General features: G+C 44.7%; 1 protein-coding gene across 4 annotated transcripts in view; it reads right to left on the minus strand.

Moving 5' to 3' along the window:
• Positions 1-8,727, minus strand: part of DCUN1D4 (defective in cullin neddylation 1 domain containing 4) — a 90,341-nt gene extending 81,614 nt beyond the window's left edge. For 3 of the 4 annotated variants that reach the window (XM_061145991.1, XM_061145990.1, XM_061145989.1), the window contains exon 1: positions 8,570-8,727. In XM_061145991.1, coding sequence (XP_061001974.1) covers positions 8,570-8,594 — 25 coding nt within the window. In that variant the 5' untranslated portion in view covers positions 8,595-8,727. Of the gene's footprint in view, positions 1-8,097; positions 8,173-8,569 lie in introns of those variants that run through there. The other variant, XM_061145992.1, reaches the window with a different exon arrangement.
• Between the last annotated feature and the right edge of the window lie 12,823 nt (positions 8,728-21,550).

Raw genomic sequence — 21,550 nt, forward strand, 5'->3', positions numbered from 1 at the left:
TCTTAATTATTGTGGTGGTTACACACACACACGTATTTATCAAATGGGTACAAATTTATAGAATTAACTACACTCAATAAAGTCAACCAGAAAGCAATTAGGAATATTAGATATGATTTTTGGCTAAACAAAATAAACATTCTACCCGTATTATTTCCATACCTAATACTCTCAACAATTTGGAGGCGGGGGAGAGGACACAGATGTGTTAAGAGAAGACAGCAGTAAAGAGCTCTATGCGGTGAGATCAGGGGGGTGACTGCATGCCTCAGAGTCCTGCGTGACCACTGACAACGGCAGCTCCTACCACGGACACTGCCTCGGTACCCCCTTCAGTCTTTTGGATCACGTCGAGCCAGGGCTCTTGGACTCTGAACAGACTCCAGGCAGGGGGGAAAGGCAGATCACTGCTCTTCTCCACAATGGCCTCTGCCATGTATCGACCAGTGATAGATCTGAATGTTGAATTTGTCAGAATTCTTAGTTGCAAGCATTAGAAACCAACTGGCTAACTTAAACAGAACAGCAATTTTTCTTTTTTAAGGTTATTAGGTAGTTCCCACAATCTCCAGGAAAACCAGAGGACCAATCATACCAGCCGTACAACCAAAACATCTAAGGGCAGGGTGCACCACTGACATAACCTGGACCTGCCTTCAGCTTCAGAATCACACTCTGGTGTGGGTGTGTCTGGGCAGCTCTGCTTTGACAGTTAGAATTCCCCAATCAGAAGAAGAACCAGGGCCCTAAAGACTGGCAAAGGCCATCACAGATATAAAGGGATGACACACCATCTTTGCAAATACTACTGACACAGACAGCAAGTAATGAAAGGTTTTCCAAAAATATTCACAAGGAAAACAATCCTCAAAGATGGAAGTAAAAAGAATCATACTCAGAGGTAATGTGATTTGGGGAGGGTGGGGGTCTTTTGATGCATTATTTAATATTTTACGGTGGCTTAGTTGATAAAGAATTAGCCTGCAATGCAGGAGACACATGTTCAATCCCCGGGTTGGGAAGATACCCTGGAGAAGGAAATGGCAACCCACACCAGTATTCTTGCCTGGAAAATCCCATGGACAGAGGAGCCTGGTGGGCTACAGTCCATGGGGGTCGCAAAGAGTCGGAGGTGACTTAGCGACTAAACCACCACCACCACCAGTATATTAATTAGTAGTTTCAAAAACTACAAAGCCTACCTTCCTAGATTGAAGATAACTCATTAACAGCATTTTCGGATTAAAAGAAAAACAATTCAAATCTAAAGCAGCAAATACTTTGTCTACCAGAATACTGGACATGATAGAGAAAAGATCCTTAGATCTGAACAGTCACGTGACAATTGCTAAAATATATGATCCTATTTAAAATGCATTTCAGTATTTTTTTCTATTTGAAACATAAGCCAAAAATTGTAGCCTCTTTTATAGCCACCAATACAATAGCCTCTCTTATGGCCACCAAGGGTCCATCTAGTCAAAGCTATGGTTTTTCCAGTAGTCATGTACGGATGTGAGAGTTGGACTATGAAGAAAGCTGAGTGCTGAAGAAATGATGCTTTTGAACTGTGGTGTTGGAGAAGACTCTTGGGAGTCCCTTGGACTGCAAGGAGATCCAACCAGTCAATCCTAAAGGAAATCAGTCCTGAATATTCATTGGAAAGACTGATGCTGAAGCTCAAACTCCAATACTTTGGCCACCTGATGAGAACTGACTCATTGGAAAAGACCCTGATGCTGAGGAAGATTAAAGGTGGGAGGAGAAGGGGACGAGAGAGGATGAGATGGTTGGATGGCATCACCGACTCAATGGATATGAGTTTGAGTAACCTCCAGGAGTTGGTGATGGACAGGGAGGCCTGGTGTGCTGCAGTTCATGGGGTTGCAAAAAGACAGCCACGACAAAGCAACTGAACTGAACTGATAGCCACCAATATTTATTTTTTTAGTACTTTTTTTTGTTTGTTTCGTTTTTATTTTTGGTGGCTGCACAGCATGTAGGATCTTAATTTCCCAATCAGGGATCAAACTTGTGCTCCCTGTAGTGGAAGTGTGGTGTTTTAACCGTTGAACCACCAGGGAAGTCCCAGCCACAAATATCTTTAAATGTATGTTCTGCTTAAAAGAATAATTCTCAAGAGGTACTTCTGCTAACCTGAATCTCAGAATTAAAAAAAAAGAACATGCTATGAAAGCCTACTGACTGTAATTTAAGCTGGTCACCTAAACAGAGATGTCAGCATTAATGTCAGAGGCTCAGAAAACTCACCTCCAACTAACACAGTCTACTTCCTAAAGAAAGAAAGCCTTTGGAGAGCTTAATGTATTCTTAACATTTAAAAAAAAAAAAAAACCCTTAGGACCAGACTCTGGTCATAAAACAAAATAGGAAGGGAGACAGACACTTCCAGGCCCTTTACCAACAGACCTGCCAAGCCCTGCCCAAGCCTTCCCCACGGCGGCCTATTACACCCCAGGTCAGAAGTGGACACACGCACTGTCCCAGGCACACTCCTGTCCCTCAGCACATCACCAGCGGGCTACTCCCTTCTGGGGAACTTCTCCATGCCACAGACATTCTTCAAAACTGATATCTGCATGTATTTAAAAATACATATTATTTAAATTGGTTTGCATAGGACAACTCTGTCCAAAAAAAGGGCAGAGAATGAATAAGTGAAAATCTGTATTCCTGGAAGAAAAACCTAAAGATAACAAAAGACATCTCAGAAGCAGAATTGCAGGAGGAAGCATTAAAATCTTTCAGATAATTCACTAACTGCTCAAGAGTTGACCATCTAAGTTCAGTTCATTACATATTTGAGGTCCTAAGCAATGCAATGCACTGGACCACAGCATGAATACTAAGGCAGAGTCCCAGATCTCGAGAGAGTTATCGTCTAACTGGAAAAGGGACAAGAAAGTAAACACACAGCTACTGTTAAATAAGATAAAACTGAGAATAAAAGTCAACAGTCCTTGGAGATTCGGTGGAGGGAGGGAGTCTGCTTGAGGGGGAAAACAGAACAAGGAAGAGAAGTGGCGCTGAGTGCAGAGGGAGGGGGAGGGTTCAGGGGAAAGAGGCTGAGCTTAAACTACAGAACCAGTTCAACCCCAGCTTCAGAGACATCTGTAAGCAACTGTGAGCCTTTGAGGTTTGGAGTAGAGGGGTCATAAGGACAAAGATATTCAACTGATGATGAAGAGGATAAATAGGAGGCTGAGCCTGGCAAAAAGATTACTGGTTAGAAAGGATGGCTCAGACCTAGGGCAATGGCAATCAGTATGGAACAGGCACAGGAAGAGATGCAAGTTTGCACTCGCTACCAACTAAGAAAAGAGAGGATGAGCAATGTCTAAGCTTCCAGCTTGGGTTATTAAATGAACTGCAGTTTCATTCAACAAATGAAAAAAAAATGAATTGGTCTTGTTTTCATCTTTATTTTGGCCACTAGGAAGCTCAGAGCCAAATATATGGCCCATTTCTAACATACAGCAAGCGTTTATGTGTAGCTTGTAAATCTGTATTTTCTTTCTCTTGACAGAATTTTAAAGTTGCCTCTAATTATTTTAGAATGTGGCAGAAAATAAATCAACAGATAAAAATGATTGAGACCAAGTCAAAGACAGTTGGACAAAGTAGCTGATTCAGAGATATAACCATAGGCTGCCAACTCATAGCATTCTCATCTCCTTTCTTCTGCCCTAGGGAAGTCTGGAACCCACAACAGAAGCTAAAAATGCCAGACTTTAAAAAAAAAAAAAATGCACCAGACTTTCACCTTCTCCACTTCCCTTACAACTAGTAGTGGCATGACGTCAATTCTACCCAATGAGACTAAAGAGAAAGTCTCCAAGGTGATCTTCCAGAAAAGATTCTTCTCTGTAAGGGAGGGAACTGTAAGGAAATATGCTGCTTTCATCCTTTTCTTACACAGGCATGATGTCTGGTGCTACAGCAACCACATTGCAAACATAAGGCAATGAGCCTAAGGCTCCTGATAAACCAAAATACTAAGAATAAAGGGAAAAAGTATACAAAGAGCCTAGATTCTTAAAAGACATACTGAGACTCTGTACCAGTCTTAGAACCATCCATCTCTAAACTTCTTGCTACTGAACAAAAATAAGTTATATTATTTAAGCCACTTTTGACTGAGTATTTATCTGCCAGAGGCATCCTAAATCATACAACAAAGTTACCATGAGGTCAGTTTCTGAAGCCATGATTTTTTTTACACTGCTGACTACACAAGACTATTATTACTGAGATGAGAGCAATGCAAACATATGTGATAGTCAGGAAAAAAGCAATCAATAAGCACTTCTGGGAGCAGTTAAAGAGAAATGGATATAATGATAAATAACATTTGAAAAAATGTGATCAAGTGTTAATAGGGGTACTTCTTGGGAGGAAGAAGAGAGGAAGAAAAAACAAAAGTACAGAAATTCTCAGAAGTGGAAAATGTGAGCTCAGTTGTGTCCTACCTTTGCAACCCCATGGACTGTGGCCCACCAGGCTCCTCTGTCCATGGGATTTTTCAGACAAGGATACTGGAGCGGGTTACCATTTTCTCTTCCAAGGGAGAAAATGAGGGGCTTTTTCTTTTCTGGCAATATTACTGGTAAAACAACCTGAAAATTTTCCCACTATAGAGCTTTCTCTACTTACGATGGGGTTATGCCCTGAGTAAATCCACTATTTAACTGAGACTATCCTATGTCAAAAACACATTTAATAAACCTAACCTACAGATAACAGCTTAGCCTAGCCCATCCTAAACATGTTCAGAACTCTTATGTTAACACATAGCTGGAAAATTATCTCACTTCAAGCCTACTTTATAACAAAATATTGACTATCTCAGGTAATTTTTTTTTTTTCCATGCTATGTGGCATGCAGGATCTTAGTTCCCCCACCAGGGATGGAATCAGTGCTCTCAGCATTGGGAGCGCAGAGTCTTAACTGCTGAACCACCAGAGAAGCCCCCTCAGGTAATTTACTGAAAACTGTATTGAAAGTGAAAAACAGGATGGTTGTCTGGGTACAAAATGGTTATAAGTGTACTGGCTGTTTATCCTCCTGATTACGTGTCTGACTGGGAGCTGCCGAGGCCGCCGCTCAAGCGTCAGGAGAATATAATACCATACATCACTAACCTGAGAAAAGATCAAAATCCAAAATTCAAGGTACAGTTTTTATCAAATGCATATTGATTGAGCACCACTGTGAAGTCAAACCATCCTTAAGTTGGAACCATCTGCTTGAAACAGTCACAAAAGTTCTGGGTAAAGTTTAAGAAACATCTGTTTAAATGCATAAGTAAGCTCATAAGAAAACAAAACCACCTCCCCAAAGGCCAAAAATCAAAGAGGAACCTAAAAACCATAGCACAAAGGAGCTACGATAACAACGTATAGGAACCCGGGGTTTGAGGGCTAGGGAAGAGAGAGCGTCACGTGTATCTATAGGGCACCTGCCCTTTAGGATGAAATTGAAAAAAGAGAAAAGGGAACAAAATGACTGGCCTAATATTTTTTTTAAAAAACACCACCTTAAAGACAATTACAGCTCCTGTTTTCAACTTCATCCACTTCACCCTTTACAAGAGCAAATTTCATGACACACGCGTGTTTAGAAAAAAAAGGAAAACATAACCAGGTTAAATATTTACATATCACAAAGGAGTTCCTGGATATGTCACCATAAGCTTAAGTAAAATATAAAACAGATATAAATCTTTTCCTGATAAAATCACACACTGCCCAATTTTTCAGCCATTATGAAATGAACCATATGAGTTCACTGAGTCAAGCACTCAAGTTCCATACTTGTAACCATACTAGACAGTTTCCAAGTCTTTGGACTTCTTCGTAAAATTTTTATCATAAGGGTCATCACAATACTCTTCTAGTGACCATGCTACCAATGGTTTCATAATACCTTATACATCACATTAAAAAACTCCTGTCATTTCTGAGCTAACCTGATAGCCCTCCACATTACACGTTTTGGAGTCGTCATTGCATATAAATGGTAAAGGGAACTGGCAAAGGATGTGATGTCTGCAGTCTACAGGCTGGAAGGATGGTTTCCAACACTAAAGAAAAACACATGAAAACCTAAGGTTCCCTCCACTGAGTTTACCTTCCTCTAGTCTCATTTGCTTTCCATGCTTCTTTGGAAACCGAAGACATCATATATTCCCTTTGCTCATCTTCACATTTTCACGCTGGCTTAAATAAATGAGATCATTTTCACTGCAATTCCATTAAGCCACCTCCAGCTCTCAATTGGTGGCACAGTGGTAAAGAATATGCCTGCCATTGCAGAAGACGCAAGAGACATGAGTTCGATCCCTGGGTCAGGAAGATTCTCTGGAGTAGAAGTGGCAACCCACTCCAGTATTCTTGCCAGGGAAATCCCATGGACAAAGGAGCCTGGCGGGTTATAGACTACGGGATCACCAATGAGTCAGACAGGACTGAAGCGACAGAGCGCACACACGTACATGCACACACTAAATTCAAGACCATCTTTCCCCCAAAAGTCCCCTTATCCTTTGGCAATCCAAACGGCCCAAGAACTGCAAACATAATTTATACTATCTTCACAAGGTTTTTACGTGTCTCCACTGCATTCCTAGATTTAACTAAGACGGAACCTTTTAACCTGATGTTTATACACACAGGAAGCCACAAATACACACTATTCTAAACACTGCTTTAAACTGCGTCGCATCTTCAATGTTTTTCCACAACCTATGCACTAAATGGTTCAAGACTAAGCATTTATTCTACAAGTAAGGGCACCAAATCCAAGTGGGAAATATTCAACTTGGAGATAAAGAACCCAAGTGTGAAAGGACTGCGCTTGGCTTGGTTCTCGCCCACCCGCTGACACGGGGAGAGGGTCCCAGGGGACAGGAGCGCCTCACTGGAGCGCGCTAGGGTCCGCGGGGAATAAAGCACGAGTTAGAGGAGCTGGGAGGCTCCGAGGGGCGCGCTGCATTCTGGGACTCGTTTCCACAGTTACCCACGTGCACCCAGCCCAACCGCGGTCCGGACTACAAGTCCCAGAATTCCGCGGGACCGCCTTTCCCCTTCACACCCGGCGACTGGTGCCAGACCCTAAAGGAAACCCCTAAAGCGCCCTCTCCGAACCGCTGGAAGAGGTCGCGCCCCGCGGGCGCTGCGCTGGGTTTGTGGTCCGGCCCTCCCGGCAGGGAAGCGGATCCCGAAGCACCAGCCTCCACACCTGACGATCAGAAATTAGACAACTGCGTCACAGACTGCCAAATTCTCGGACCTTCAGGGACCCCCCCCCCCCCCCGCCGGCCCGCCCCTGGACTCCAGAGCCCGACCCCTCCGGCACCCACGGCGCAAAACCCGCAGCCTGCTCCCCTGCCCCGCCTCCCAGTCCCGCAGCTATAGCCCGCGCCAGCGTTGACCTCGCTTCCCGCCGCTCAGGGGAAACCGCGGCAAGCGCCAACCTCAGGGCACCTCCCCCGCCCCCCCAGCCCCGCCCCCCCTTATACCCCGAAGCTCAAGGCTCCCCTTCAAGGGACCCAGCCTTAATCCAGGGAAGGATACACCTCCCCCAAACACATCGTCCGACACCTTCCCCCCCGAGCCCCGCGCGGACAGAATCTGGACAAGACAGTGTTCCCCTGACCCGGCCCCTCCCAACCTCTCTTCCCTCACAACTAGCTCTTCACCCCCACAGCACCTCCTCTACCCCTGCCCCCATCCTGTCACCCCAAACCACGCTCTGCCTCCCTCTCACTCCCGATTTCCTTCTGTTCCCAACACCTGCCCCATCCTATTACCCCAACGTCGGCCCCCCTCACCACTCCCAGTTCTACCCCTCCACGCTTCCTATGGCCCTCCTGCTCGCCGGACTCCCCAACTATCCCGTCACACCCCAATCCCTCCCACCATCTCGCCTTCCCATTACATCAGCCCTCATCTCCTCGCCTGCCCTCCTGCCCCGCACGGCCGCGGCCCCCAATCCTCCACCCCATTGTTCCCCCCACCCCCGCCATCCAGCCCTTCTTCCCATTGTCCCCGCCCCCGCGCTCCCCTAGCACTCACCCGCCTTTCTCACGGAGCCGCCCGCACCGCTCAGCCCCTAGGAAATCCTCACCCCTGCGCCCCGCTCGCTCGCTCGCTCGCTCCCTCTCTCTCCCCCCCGTCGGTGCCAACCCCCAACCCTGCTCGCTAGCGCCCGCCGCCGCCTCCACCTCCATTCACCCGGGACACTCTGGTCCCGGCCCTTCATCGCACGTCCCGCCCCCCCTTCCCCCAACACTGAAATGGAGCCAGTCCCCACCCCCCTCACCTCCGCCCTCCCCCGGCAGGCCGGCCCCTTCCCCCCACGCCCGCCCCCGCCCCGCGCCGCCCGCAGCGTCACCGCCCGCCCCGGCCCCGGGAGGGGAAGGGGTGGCTCCCGGGCAGGGGATCCCGGCGCGTTTCGGGACAGGAGGCGCGGGGCGGGGACTGCGGGAGATGAGCGGAGAGTGTTGGCAGCCGCCCGCTCCCAGCCGGCTGGTTCTCTGTTACTCACTGACAGCGGCGGCATCCGAGTGCATTTTCGGGCAGCTCACACCGCTCTCGCCGCCCAAGCTCCCGCGCTCGCCTCGCGGTCCCCCCACCGGCTCGCCGCACCTCGGCTGGGAGCTGAGGACCCGCCGCCGGGCACTCTCGGCCCGCCCACCTCGCCTCCTCCATTGGCTGAACTTCGGCTGAGGGGCCGCCCACCCGGGCCTCTCATTTGACAAAAAGAGTGCGGAGAGAGCTGGTCTGGAGCTGGCAAAGAGGCCCCGCCCCCTGAGGTCCAATACGATTGGCCCCGGCGCCTCGTCCCCGTACCGCCCCTGGCGGGGTCCATGCTCCCGGATAGCAGGTTGGACCTGGCCGCTGTCACTCAGCCCCGGGGGTCCAAAAGCGCGTGTAGGGGCGAGGCTGGGGAATTGGTCCACCTTGACCCTGGAGCCCCGCCCTCTGGTGGGCAGGACTGGTGGAGCTGTAGACCAACCAAGAAAGATGGGTCGGCGTCTGAAACAAAGCAAGCGAAGTGTTTCCCCAAGAACCGAGAAGGGGACGAGCTGTTGGTGCGGCTTGTTCCCGCTGCACTGAGTACGGGAACCAGCTCTTCCCCGCTGACTCGACGCGTCGGAGTCTCCTGCTTGTCTCTCACGCCTCCGAGCGGCTCTCTTCGGGAGCCCAGTCTGCGACGAAGTTGGGCTGGGACTTCTCTTTCTGGCTGTGTCTTGCAGCTAGAGACTGGTAAAGAATCGCCGCGTCTTTATTTCCAGCAAACCCTCTAGTGAGGAACAAATTCTTTCTTGCACAACAGTCCATTCTGTCCTCATTTTCGAAATGCACTTCTTTTCCAGCGACAACACATTTCCTCCTCCTTCGTCACAAATGGGCTGTTCTAAAGGCTTCGACTGCTGCATGGTCGGTGATACACATTTGTGCGCCCGTAGACCACACGCAGGAAACCAAGGGCCACTCTCTGAGCTTCGGGCTCAGGCTGGAACCTGAGCAAGTCCAGGGCTCAGGTCACCAGCCTTCGAAGGATAGTAAGCGTCAGCTAAGTGAACCTAAGTCAATGACGGCAAGAAGCGGTCCAGAAAACTGTTATTTGGCAGAGGAAGGCGTTAGTTTAGATGACTTCTTCTGACCCTTGAGTTTCCTCAGTCAAGAATTCTCACCATTTTCCAGAGTTCCGACGAGTTTTTCGCAAGGCTTTCAAACCAACTCATCACACTCACCGTATTATTGTAGCGGAATAATATTTTGAGATATTAGTGGAGGACCGCCTCTCCTATCCCAGCCGCAACACACAAACAGCCCTTCTCTGAGTGCAGAAGCCTTGCCCCATCCTGCAGCTAGGCCCTTCCACCCTCCCGCCTTAGAGAATGGAGGACACTAAAAACAGCTGGTAACAAATGAGTCGTTTTGGTTTTAGACTTATACAGCCAAAGCTTTTGAGTTTCAGGGTTCTGAAATTTAGGTTTCAAATCAGGGCATAAGTATTAAGGCCAAAAACAGCATATTTGAAAGAACAAAATGAAACCAGTTCCTCCATCCCACACCACTCCCTTTGTAATATACTCCATCTTTCTTAATTCCTAATGTCTTATTTTGTATCTATCATGCTTCTATCATTCAAATACTTATGAATCACTCCATCTAACCATAGACTCTCAGAATTGAACCTGAATTTATCCACTTAAGGTTCAATTCAGACAAGCTAAGAATCTCATCATTGGTGACCTTTAACCTAACAGAGCATCAACTGGGCCCTGCAGAGATGGGTAGGTACCTCTGGACTCTGAAATAGACATCCTTTTGGGGCAGATCTAATTGTAAGAACGTCTGTCCTTAGCCTGAGCAGAGAAACTTCTCCTGCATTCTTTATACCATTTGTGTTTTCAACTTACTCTACACATCTAAGAAGTACTTATAGTTCATCCAAGTTTATAATATGTTGAATATGTGATATTTGCATGGCTTTTTACTGCTTATCATGGTACTTCAAGGGCTGAGACACATGTTTTTTTGCACAAAAATGGACTTGTTACTTGTCACCTCTAAATTAAAATGAGAGCAAAATTAATTTGTTGTAGGTAGTCATTTGCTATATTGATTTATTTGCAGCCAATAATAATGTATTGATATATTAATATTAATCTACATGAGGCACCTGCCAGCTGCTTTGCCCCAACACCCAACATTGTCCTCTGACACATGCTGTCCATAAAAGTGTACAGAATATACAAGCCTTTGTTGTATTCCAGCATTACTTTCAGTCAGGTCCGTATGATTATTTTTAAAGAAAAAACAGATCTAGAGAGTAATTTACACAGATGTTTATAGTGAGTCAGCTGTAGCCTGAGGATTAGCAGGCAAAGCTCAGTCTGCTAAGCCTCTCTGGCCCACAAGTTTTATGAATAATAAAACAGATACAGTGAAGTGACTGCATAGTGGAAGTGTTAGTTGCTTAGTCGTGTCCGAATCTTTGCGACCCCGGGGACTGTAGCCCGCTACACTCCTCTGTCTGTGGGATTCTCCAGGCAAGAATACTGGAGTAGGTAGCCACTCCCTTCTCCAGGGTATCTTCCTGGCCCAGGGATCGAACCCAGGTCTCGATCATTGCAAGCCAACTCTTTACTATCTGAGCCACCAGGGAAGCCCAAGTGACTGCATAATATTCTGCATATATTACCCTGTCATTTTAACAATCCCCAAGATTGTAAACCTTTGAGGGTAGAAAGCTTGTTTTTAATCTTTGTGTCCCCAGCACCAACTCCAGTGCATTCAGAGTGGGCACTGATTAACTCTTCCTCAGAGTGAACTGCATGTTGACTCTAAGGTGTAATTTTAGATGTGGAAGGAGCCCTGCAGATGATCAAATCCAACTTCCCCATTTAAGAATATGAGGCTTGAGGTCCAAAAGAATCAAACATAAGGTCCAAGTCATTCAGCTAGTTAATAGCATTAAACTCCAGTATCCCAACTCCTAAACCAGGTCTTTTCCTAAACCACACTGTCTAATAGCAAATCTTCAAATTCCAAAGATGGATAAACTAGTCTCCTTTTCCATTAGAAAGTTATCAGTCTACTTAAAATTCTGTACTTAAGAGTTAGAATATTGCCTTCTTTTTTATGAAGTTCCATAAGGAATTTTTTAAATATATAATACATTTCCACTTTTTCTCATTGGTAGCATTCCCAAATCACTCAATTCCTGTGGAGATGTTTACTGAGATAATAATGTTATTCTGTGCATTTATATTCATGTCCTTAGAGAACCACAGTCTTGGGACTGTGGTGGCTAGAGATATTTGGGAATGTAGTATCTGCCATTTTGCTTCACCCAGTTACTGCTTTAAGGTAATACTAAAGCAAGTTACTTTGTTTCAAATGATAATTTAACTGGAATTTTTCTATTTTATTTGTTGTACAACATTAATTTTAATCAGCTTCTTTACCATCTGAGCCACCAGGGAAGCCTCCTTAATTTTAATCATATTTTTTTTTAAATACCTTAAGCCTAGATTGAAATTTGGTATGGAAAAGTCTAGTGAGAAAGAACAACAATGCTCTTTAATAAAATTTTAAAACTTCTCCCCAAATTCCACTATAGCATGCTTTTCTTGCATTTAGGGTTGGGGTTACAGAATGGAAAATAGCGTAGTCCTCAAGACTGAAATAAAGTTGGGCCTGCTCAGGCAAATAAGAGCCATAGTAATTTGCCACTGATAAGTAACAGTGTCCCTAAGAAGTCAAACTCCCTGTGTTGTAGTGTTCCCATGCTGGGCTTCAGTTCTTCCTCTTCTTGATCAGGTTAATATATGCCCTCATACCTGAGTGATTCATTTATAAGGATATAATAATATGGATATGAATGTGATTTTCAAAAATAGTGTATGAAACCTGGCCCCTTTCTAGAGTATCTAGCCACTCCAGCTGCCTTTGTAGATACATATTATGAAAAATATTAGTCAGAAAGATTATTTCCAGGTTACTACATCTTTCTTATCTATTTGCTCCTTTTGATCTTATTTCAAAAGCATCTATCTACTTCATGCTATGTCATTAATGAGGTTATTTATCCAGAGTAGCTAATGAGGTTCTGCTGAATGTAATAAATACTCTCTGACTGAGCACGCATTCCCAATATATCAGTAAGAGAGGAAAGCCTCTTCAGCCTACTGAAATTAACCTTCTAACCACTTAGGCCTGTGTTATTGGGAACCAGTTTCAGCTCTTAATTTAATTATGTATGTCAGAGTAAGATACTTTGCTTTTCACATATATACATAGAACAGTTTTGCAAACAGCAATTTGCCAGATGCTACTAGGATAATAAAAATGTTGGTTCCATTTTTCAAACCTGCATCATAGTCAGGTCCCAGTGATCAGGTTGTTAAAGGAACAAGCATAGAAGTAGACATTTTCCTCATTGGCACCAGAAAGGACGGCCTCTCCTCAAAACTGGGAGTAATTGACAAGTCAAAAATATAGCATCATTTGCCTTCTGTCTTACTTTACTACACTTTTCCCTTCATCAGCTTCCTTTTCCCCTGCCTCTCTTACACTGGAGATTAAACACAAGCAAGTAACAGTGACTACAGATTACTTCATAAAATTGATATGCTCTGGTCATGTGGGCTTATAATGCACATTCAAGAGCCTTCCATTTTTTCAAGAGCCTTCCATTTTTTCAGCAGCCTCCATTGGGGCTATATCATGTCTCCCAATATACAAAAACACTTAGCAGATGGAACTTTCTGGAACCACCTCTACATTGGACATTTTTTAGCCTCCAGAGCACTTATGCCATCTTTTTTTGAAGCAGAATTTAGGCTTTCTGCTGTCAGATTGCCTGGACTAAAATTCTGTTGGTTGCTTACCTGCAAAATAGTAAAAATAGTAGAACCTACCTCATAGGAATGTTGTAAGGATTAAATGAATGAGTAAACACAAGTAAGCACTTAAATGTACCTGGCATAGAGTAATGCTCAATAAACATTAGCTGCTGTGATCAGTGTGACACTCTCGACTCAATACATTCTAGAAAAAACTTTTCCCCCTTCATGTCCAGCTTTTCACCCCAAGCTCGTTTTTCATCTAATCTAGTCCCTAACTCCACAGTCACTATTTTCTATTAGCCAGGCCTCCTTCTTCCCTTCTAGAGTTCACAGCAAACATTCAATTAGTATACAAGAACATCCTTCACTAGGACCTAGGACATGCCACCAGTGTGAAATTGTTTAGTTTGAACTGACATGTGAAACTTCATACAGTAGAGATAAAAAGTGAGTACCCAACATCAATGTCCATTGTTCAAATTTTTTTAAAACTCGTGTAATGAAAATTGATTGATACTGGAAGTTCAAATGGATACAGGAAGTTCCTGTGGCTATAGAAAGATGGTATACCCCAAAGGAGTCATCAGTTACGGGGATTCTGCCTGAATAGAGACTCGGGTTATGTTCCGTAATGAATAATTTCTCTTACTTGTACTTTGATGTACTACTGCCTTTTCCTGAGAGCCACAGGAACTGGTATAAAAGAGTGTAAATCTTCTGTATTAGAGGCAGGGCTTCCCTGGTGGCTCAGACGCTAAAGAATCTGCCTGCAATGCAGGAAATCCAGGTTCAATCCCTAGGTCAGGAAGATCCCCTGGAGAAGGGAGTGGCAACCCACTCCAGTATTCTTGCCTGGAGAATTCCATGGGTAGAGGAGCCTGGCGGGCTACAGTCCATGGTCGCAAAGAGTCAGACACAGTGAGTGGCATGCTGGAGGCAAAGGCAAAATGTCTTTAAGTATTGCCCTTGGGCCAGCCTGAACTAAGACTTGAACCCGACTGCCAGATGTTCAGGCTGGCGTCAGAAAAGGCAGAGGAACCAGAGATCAAGCTGCCAACATCTGCTGGATCATCAAAAAAGCAAGAGAGTTCCAGAAAAACACCTATTTCTGCTTTATTGACTGTGCCAAAGCCTTCGACTGTGTAGATCACAATAAACTGTGGAAAATTCTGAAAGAGATGGGAATACCAGATCACCTGACCTGCCTCTTGAGACACCTGTATGCAGGTCAGGAAGAAACAGTTAGAACTGGACATGGAACAACAGACTGGTTCCAAATAGGAAAAGGAGTATGTCAAGGCTGTGTGTTGTCACCCTGCTTATTTAACTTATATGCAGAGTACATCATGAGAAACGCTGGGCTGGAAGAAGCACAAGCTGGAATCAAGATTGCCAGGAGAAATACCAATCACCTCAGATATGCAGATGACACCACTCTTATGGCAGAGAGTGAAGAGGAACTAAAGAGCCTCTTGATGAAAGTGAAAGAGGAGAGTGAAAAAGTTGGCTTAAAGCTCAACATTCAGAAAACTAAGATCATGGCATCTGGTCCCATCACCTCATGGGAAATAGATGGGGAGACAGTGGAAACAGTGTCAGACTTTATTTTTTTGGGCTCCAAAATCACTGCAGATGGTGATTGCAGCCATGAAATTAAAAGACGCTTACTCCTTGGAAGGAAAGTTATGACCAACCTAGATAGCATATTAAAAAGCAGAGACATTACTTTGCCAACAAAGGTCCGTCTGGTCAAGGCTATGGTTTTTCCAGTGGTCATGTATGGATGTGAGAGTTGGACTGTGAAGAAAGCTGAGCGCCGAAGAATTGATGCTTTCGAACTGTGGTGTTGGAGAAGACTCTTGAGAGTCCCTTGGACTGCAAGGAGATCCAACCAGTCCATCCTAAAGGAGATCAGTCCTGGGTGTTCACTGGAAGGACTGATGCTGAAGCTGAAACTCCAGTACTTTGGCCACCTCATGCGAAGAGTTGACTCATTGGAAAAGACCCTGATACTGGGAGGGATTGGGGGCAGGAGGAGGGGACAACAGAGGATGAGATGGCTGGATGGCATCACCGACTCGATGGGCATGAGTTTGAGTAAACTCCGGGAGTTGGTTATGGACAGGGAGGCCTGGCGTGCTGCAATTCATGGGGTTGCAAAGAGTCGGACACGACTGAGCAACTGAACTGAACTGAACTGAACCACTTAGGCTCTTGAATAGGCATCAAATTTGTCTGGGCCTCAGTTCCTTCAACTGTAAAAATGGGACTAATACCTTCAAGGGAGAAGCAAGGACTAATAAATAAAAGCATTCTATAAAAGTCAGAGGGAAACACGAATGAATGAATGCTTAAGCACCGATTATGTGATGGGATCACATATTTCCCTGTGAACCTGATGCAGTCTTATGAGATGCAGTTGGCTAGTTTTTATGCTTGGGACTATTTCAAGTAAAAATGAGTCTGTATTTTTGAATTCTAGAAGAGCCTGGTTTCTTTATGAAGCAGCCATCTTAGGCTTCTCTCAGAAAAGCTAAGAATTTTTCAATTACACTGAGATTTGACATCAGTGTTTCAGTTTTTAGTTTCATTTAGCACTAAATTTTTTGCCTGTCCTCAATGTAGAGAAAATTTCATTTATTTTTAAAAACTATTTCTAACCTGCAAGATTTCTTGACATGTGACAATTAGGGTAGCATTAATAAGCCTTTTTCTTAAACTAATCTTTTCTCCAGCCCAACTGTAAGGTGCTTAAAACGACTCCTTTCTTTTTTATCCAGAGCCTTTTATTTTATGGAAATCATACCTGTCTGGGGATTTAACAGAATATTTGAATAAAAATGTATTCATTCATTACCACAAGTTCTTCTCTGAATTGGGTGTTTTCACCTTAATCGCATTGAGCTAATCAAGTCCTAATGAGGGCGCATTAAATTCAATCTCAGAAGGTATAATTTTCCAATAGAATCTAAACAATGGATGACCTTTAGAGTGACTTTCAGAAATATAGCATTGCTTTAGTTACTCCAGTAAGCAGCGGATAAGACAGAAGGAAAAACCATTTTACTTGGACAACGGCTGCTGTGTGTTGTTGAAATGAGGCTCTTCATTTCTCCTTGCCTTTTCTAGCCCGCTTCCATGAATACAATGTCTTTTTAACATCCCTCTCAGGGCAGTACAGGAGGCCCCATCCATCTCCAGACGTCGTGGCTGCAGAGCAGCCGAGCATCTCATTATGGCACAGTGAAGCATGCCGGGAGGGTGGATGGAGCTGCAGACGGCAGCAGGAAATGGGGAGGGAAGAGGAGGAGGCACGCTGTGGAAAAGACATGCCCACTTCCTTGGTTCCGCGTCATGGAAGTATGAATTTGCTGTTTTACAAAGAAAGACTATGTAGGATGTCAAAAAACCTGTGACTGAGCAGATTCCAGCCCCTACAACCTGGGTACACCACCTCAGACACCCCACACCTCCCGACAGTCACACCTGAACCCCCGTCGGAGCTACCACGGGAGCCATATCGGTAGGAAGAAAGCATGAATCCAAGCATTTAAGAAAAAAAAAAAAAAATCTATGGTTCCAAAAAAGAAACAGGAAAGAATTTTGACACACAGACAAACCACCAATGGAACTGAAAACTGTTCTTCCAACTAATCTGAATGCTTCCATTTTAGTTTGTTCCACTGCCTTAACCAAAATAGGTTAAAGCAAATGCCCTTAACATTTTGAGAATCACAGACTCCCTTTAAGAATCACTGAGAATGATGACTCTCTGTCAAAGGCCTGAAACCTACCTACATCCACCCCATCACCCCCTAAATTAAGGATTCCTAGATGAGAAATTCATTTTAGTTTACAAGTTTTTCCTTTTTAAAATCCATGTACCTTAGGGACAGTCCGTGGCTAGCAGTAATTTAGTTATTGAGAGATGAGTTCCTCTCTGTTAGCTTTCCTTCAGGCAGGCTGACTTCTGAGCCTGCATTCAGATAAGGGGAGTGGAAGATGAGGTGAACAATTTCAGGTGGGGAGGGGCAGCATTTTCAGGGCGGTGTGCATGTAGCAGACACAGAGAGTGTCTCACAGAGGGGCTCTCTGGAGAGGAGGTGCCAAAAATAAATTTCATCTCTACAAATTTTGCTTACCTCCAGTTCCAAACTGGGTTGCAGTCAAAACTGCTCTTTTTGCATCACCCACATTCAGCCTGTGAGCCCTTCCCTGCCCACTGTCGCCTCATGCCCTCTGTGTCCTTTAGTTGTTTCTCCCCCACATCCCCAAGCCCAGGTCCTCCTCAGCTCCAGCTGGGCTCTAGGCCTCCCAGCAGCCCCCTCCTCCTCCACCCCCCACCTCAGGATCTGGTGAGTTTATCCTGTAAGTCCTGCCTTGCATCTCTATAACCACTTCCATTTTATTCTCCATTCTTCCATCCTCATCATCACTTTTTCTGGCTGCTAAGCTCTATCACCACAACTTCAGCCTGTTCTAAGCTTCTATTCAAATCCTATACCTTCAACTTCGGGAAACATTTCAAGTTTCAGACTGTGGATTGAAGGATATAAATTTTGTCAAACACTTAAGTTTTGCAATACCACTCACTTGGCACCAGCTACTGTTCTAGTGCTCGTGTGGATTCACTTAACCTTCCCAACAAGCCCATTTGCTCGCTTGCTCGTGTTTGCTCAGTCATGTCCGACTCTTTGCGACCCCATGGACTGTAGTTAACCAGGCTCCTCTGTCCATGGGAGTGGGTTGCATGCCCTTCTCCAGGGGATCTTCCCAACCCAGGAATTGAACACATGGCTCCTACAGCTTTTATGTTGACAGCCAGATTCTTTATCACTAGCACCACCTGGAAAGCCCAACAATCTCACTAGGCAGAAATGTCTGTTCAACTCATTTTACAGGTGAGGAGACAAGGCATAAGTAGGTAAACTAACTTGCCCAGAGTCATACAGCTAGTGAGTGACAGAACCAAGGGAATTACACCGACAGACTGGCTTCGGATCTATACTTTTAGTCACTATGCTATATTGCATCTTTGTAAAGCATTTTACAAGGGGTTGCTTACCCACCCAATTACCTCTCCGCCAACACACACTTCAGGACCTCTAATGCGGAAGCTGTAAGCAGTCACACCTTGTATAGTGCTAGGGGTCCCGGCAATGTCCTGTGTTCTCACCATTCATCATGAGTGGTAACATGGGACACAGTTTCCCCAGTTCTAGGGTATGGAATTTTATTCTCTTGTTAAACAGAGCCCTGGGTGCACAATAGGACGGTGTGTTGGGGTGCGTGAGGGGGTGCGTGAGAGGGCCCAGAGTAGCGGTGCTGTTACAGGATTGCCACCGAACCCAGCTCCAGACTGTGCCGCTCATTCCCCTCTTGCCACATCCCCTTGGAAGCCTTCTCTCCCTCTTCCAGCCTCCCTCCCAGCTGCCAGGAGCTTGTATCGTGGTGACTGGTAGATGGACCTCCTGGACAGACTAAACCCACTTTCAGAACAAGACCCATCCTTAGGGAATGAAGGCATACCTCACGGTTCCCCAATAGGAACAAGATTGACAAAGACTGAGCTTAGCTTAAACAACATCCTTAAGGAGTTGCTTGAAAAATTGGAAGAGGAACAGACAGACACCAACAGGTTATCGTACTTAATGGACATGGGAAGGGTTTAGGGCCAACTGTGTCCATAAGAGCCTCAAGCATTTTAGCATCGTGAAATGGAGAAATTTCTTTGCTCCCTGCCTCCCTTGGTCACTCTCATCCCTGGAGCAAAGCTATCCTCAACCCCCAACCAGCACACACACAAAGTACAGTTGTCCCTTGAACTGTTGGAGGTGGGTGGGTTGGGAGCACCAAAAGTTTGCATGTAACTTCTGACTCCCCCAAAACTTAATTACTAATAGCCTACTATTGACCGGAAACCTTACTGATAAACTGTTGACTAACATATCTGTACATTATATGTAACATACTGTATTCTTACAATAAAGTAAGCTCAAGAAATGTTATTAAGGAAATCATAAGGATGAGAAAATATATTTACAATACTGTATCAATACTGTAACCTTAAGCTTTATGAGTCATCTGTTAGTATCAACATCAATATTGTCTAATATGATACAGAGCACTATAAATGTTATGTATTACTAACACTAGTCATCAAAAAAGGAAGAGATAATGTGAAAAATAAGTTCATATTTTGGTAATGAAGAAGCAACAGTATGATTGCTTTAATGTAGCTTGTTGCCGTTGTTGTTCAGTCGCTAAGTCGTGTCTGACTCTTTGCGACCCCATGGACTGCAACACAGCAGGCATCCATGTCCCTCACTGTCTCCTGGAGTTTGCCCAAGTTCATGTCCATGTAGCTTCTGTAATTCATTTGATTGCTTCTCAGTAGCCTTCTCAGAAGCATTGCTTCACATGCTTCTCATGTGAATGAATCATTATAAAATTTCTATGGCATATAGTGTCATATTCATAATACAGTGTTGGAAACATTGCAACATATTTTTTAAAAACCATTTACCTGTGATGACAGGCTGATATGCAGTGTCTCCAATTATGAGAGAGAGAAGCATACTTTACAGTAATGTAATTCTTTGAAAGCAAAGTTATAAAACAGTAAGACAACTAACACTTTATTAATTTTATATTATCACTCACCTTATGCCTAGATACATAAAGAAAGGCTGATCACTTCAATACAGATCTTGCACACAGTGTTCTGCAAGTATATTTTTGTATATTTATTGAAAACCACATAAAAATGGACCCGTGCAGTTCAAACCATGCTGTTCGAGGGTCAACCCCACGATGATCAGCCTAATTCATACATGCAAGAGATGCTTATACTCAGGATCTATTTTGATTATCAAAACTTACCTGTCCAATGTCTCATTCCCTCAGATCCTTGTGGATGAGTGGCTTGCTGTTCTTGGATAAGCTAATTCAGGAGAAAATATAGGTGAGTTAACATGGTATCCCTTACAAAGATATTTACTCTTAAAAAAAAAAATACTTCTGGCAAACAAATGACTCAATACCAATCCCTAAGATACTGCCCTAGCCAGCCCCTCACCCTGAGATGCCATCCCTCCTTCCCCTGCCTGCCCCCTAAGTGTAAAGCTCACCTCCATTAAGCCTTCCTTGACTGAGGCTGCCCACAGTCATATCTTTTTCCACTTAACACCTGTAGCACTGGAACAGAATTTGGCAGGAGGAAACAGAACCAGAACAAAAGGGAATAGAACATTGGGCTGGATGATCTCAGAGGTGAGCTCAGCTCATTCCCTCATTTCACAGGTGAGGAAACAAAGACGCAAGTGACCAGCCCAGGGCAAGTCAGCAGCGGTGTGGGGGCCATCAGAGTTGATTCTGTCCAGCCTTCCCCTCTTTCGCTAGCAAGGGCCTCCTCTTCTTTTGGGGAACTGCTCACCCCACCATTCACCGAACAGCTTGGAGAGGAATTGCCTGTCAGGGTGCTCCCACTCCCAGTGGACATGTGATCTCAAGTGGGCCGGCTAGCATCCTTCCCTGGAATTCTAAAAATCAGAAGTAAGAAGGAGCAGCCTTCTCTGTCTGTGGGCTTATAAGCCGCCAGCAACCATAGCCCCCTGTTCATTAAAGAAAAGCCAGTCCCAGAGAAATAAAGAAACACACACTCGTTTGTTTGCTCATCCATTTATTCATGAAACAAACATTATTTATTAAGGACTTCCCATGTGCCAGACACTGCTGGGCCCTTGGAATCACATGTTGGGCAAAAGCAGACCCAACTGCTGTCCTTGTGGAGCTTACAAGTTTGCAGGGGAGACATTCCTTAAGTAATCATGCAAGCAAAGTAAAACTGCTATTTTGACAAGTAGTAAGGAGAAAAGCAACAGTCTTCTGAGAACACACAGTAGAATACAGGGTTTTGGTTTTGGTTTTGTATTTTGTGTGTGTGAGCACCACATCACTTTACTTCTTTGGTTTTCCAACTTCCCTCTCAGACAGTGCCAATTCAGTCTCTCACTTGACTGGTCAGTGGTGTCATCCCTCACTGAGGATGGCCACGGTCTCTGAGGAGAGGCTCAACAGAAAGACTGAGGTCTCCAAGTGCTAGCCAAACTAGCTGAGGACTGCAGGGTCCACAGCAGATGGGCTAGTTTGTACCTGGCATG

The sequence above is a fragment of the Dama dama genome, chromosome 6, assembly GCF_033118175.1.
Source record: "Dama dama isolate Ldn47 chromosome 6, ASM3311817v1, whole genome shotgun sequence".
In the NCBI taxonomy this organism is placed as follows: Eukaryota; Metazoa; Chordata; class Mammalia; order Artiodactyla; family Cervidae; genus Dama; species Dama dama.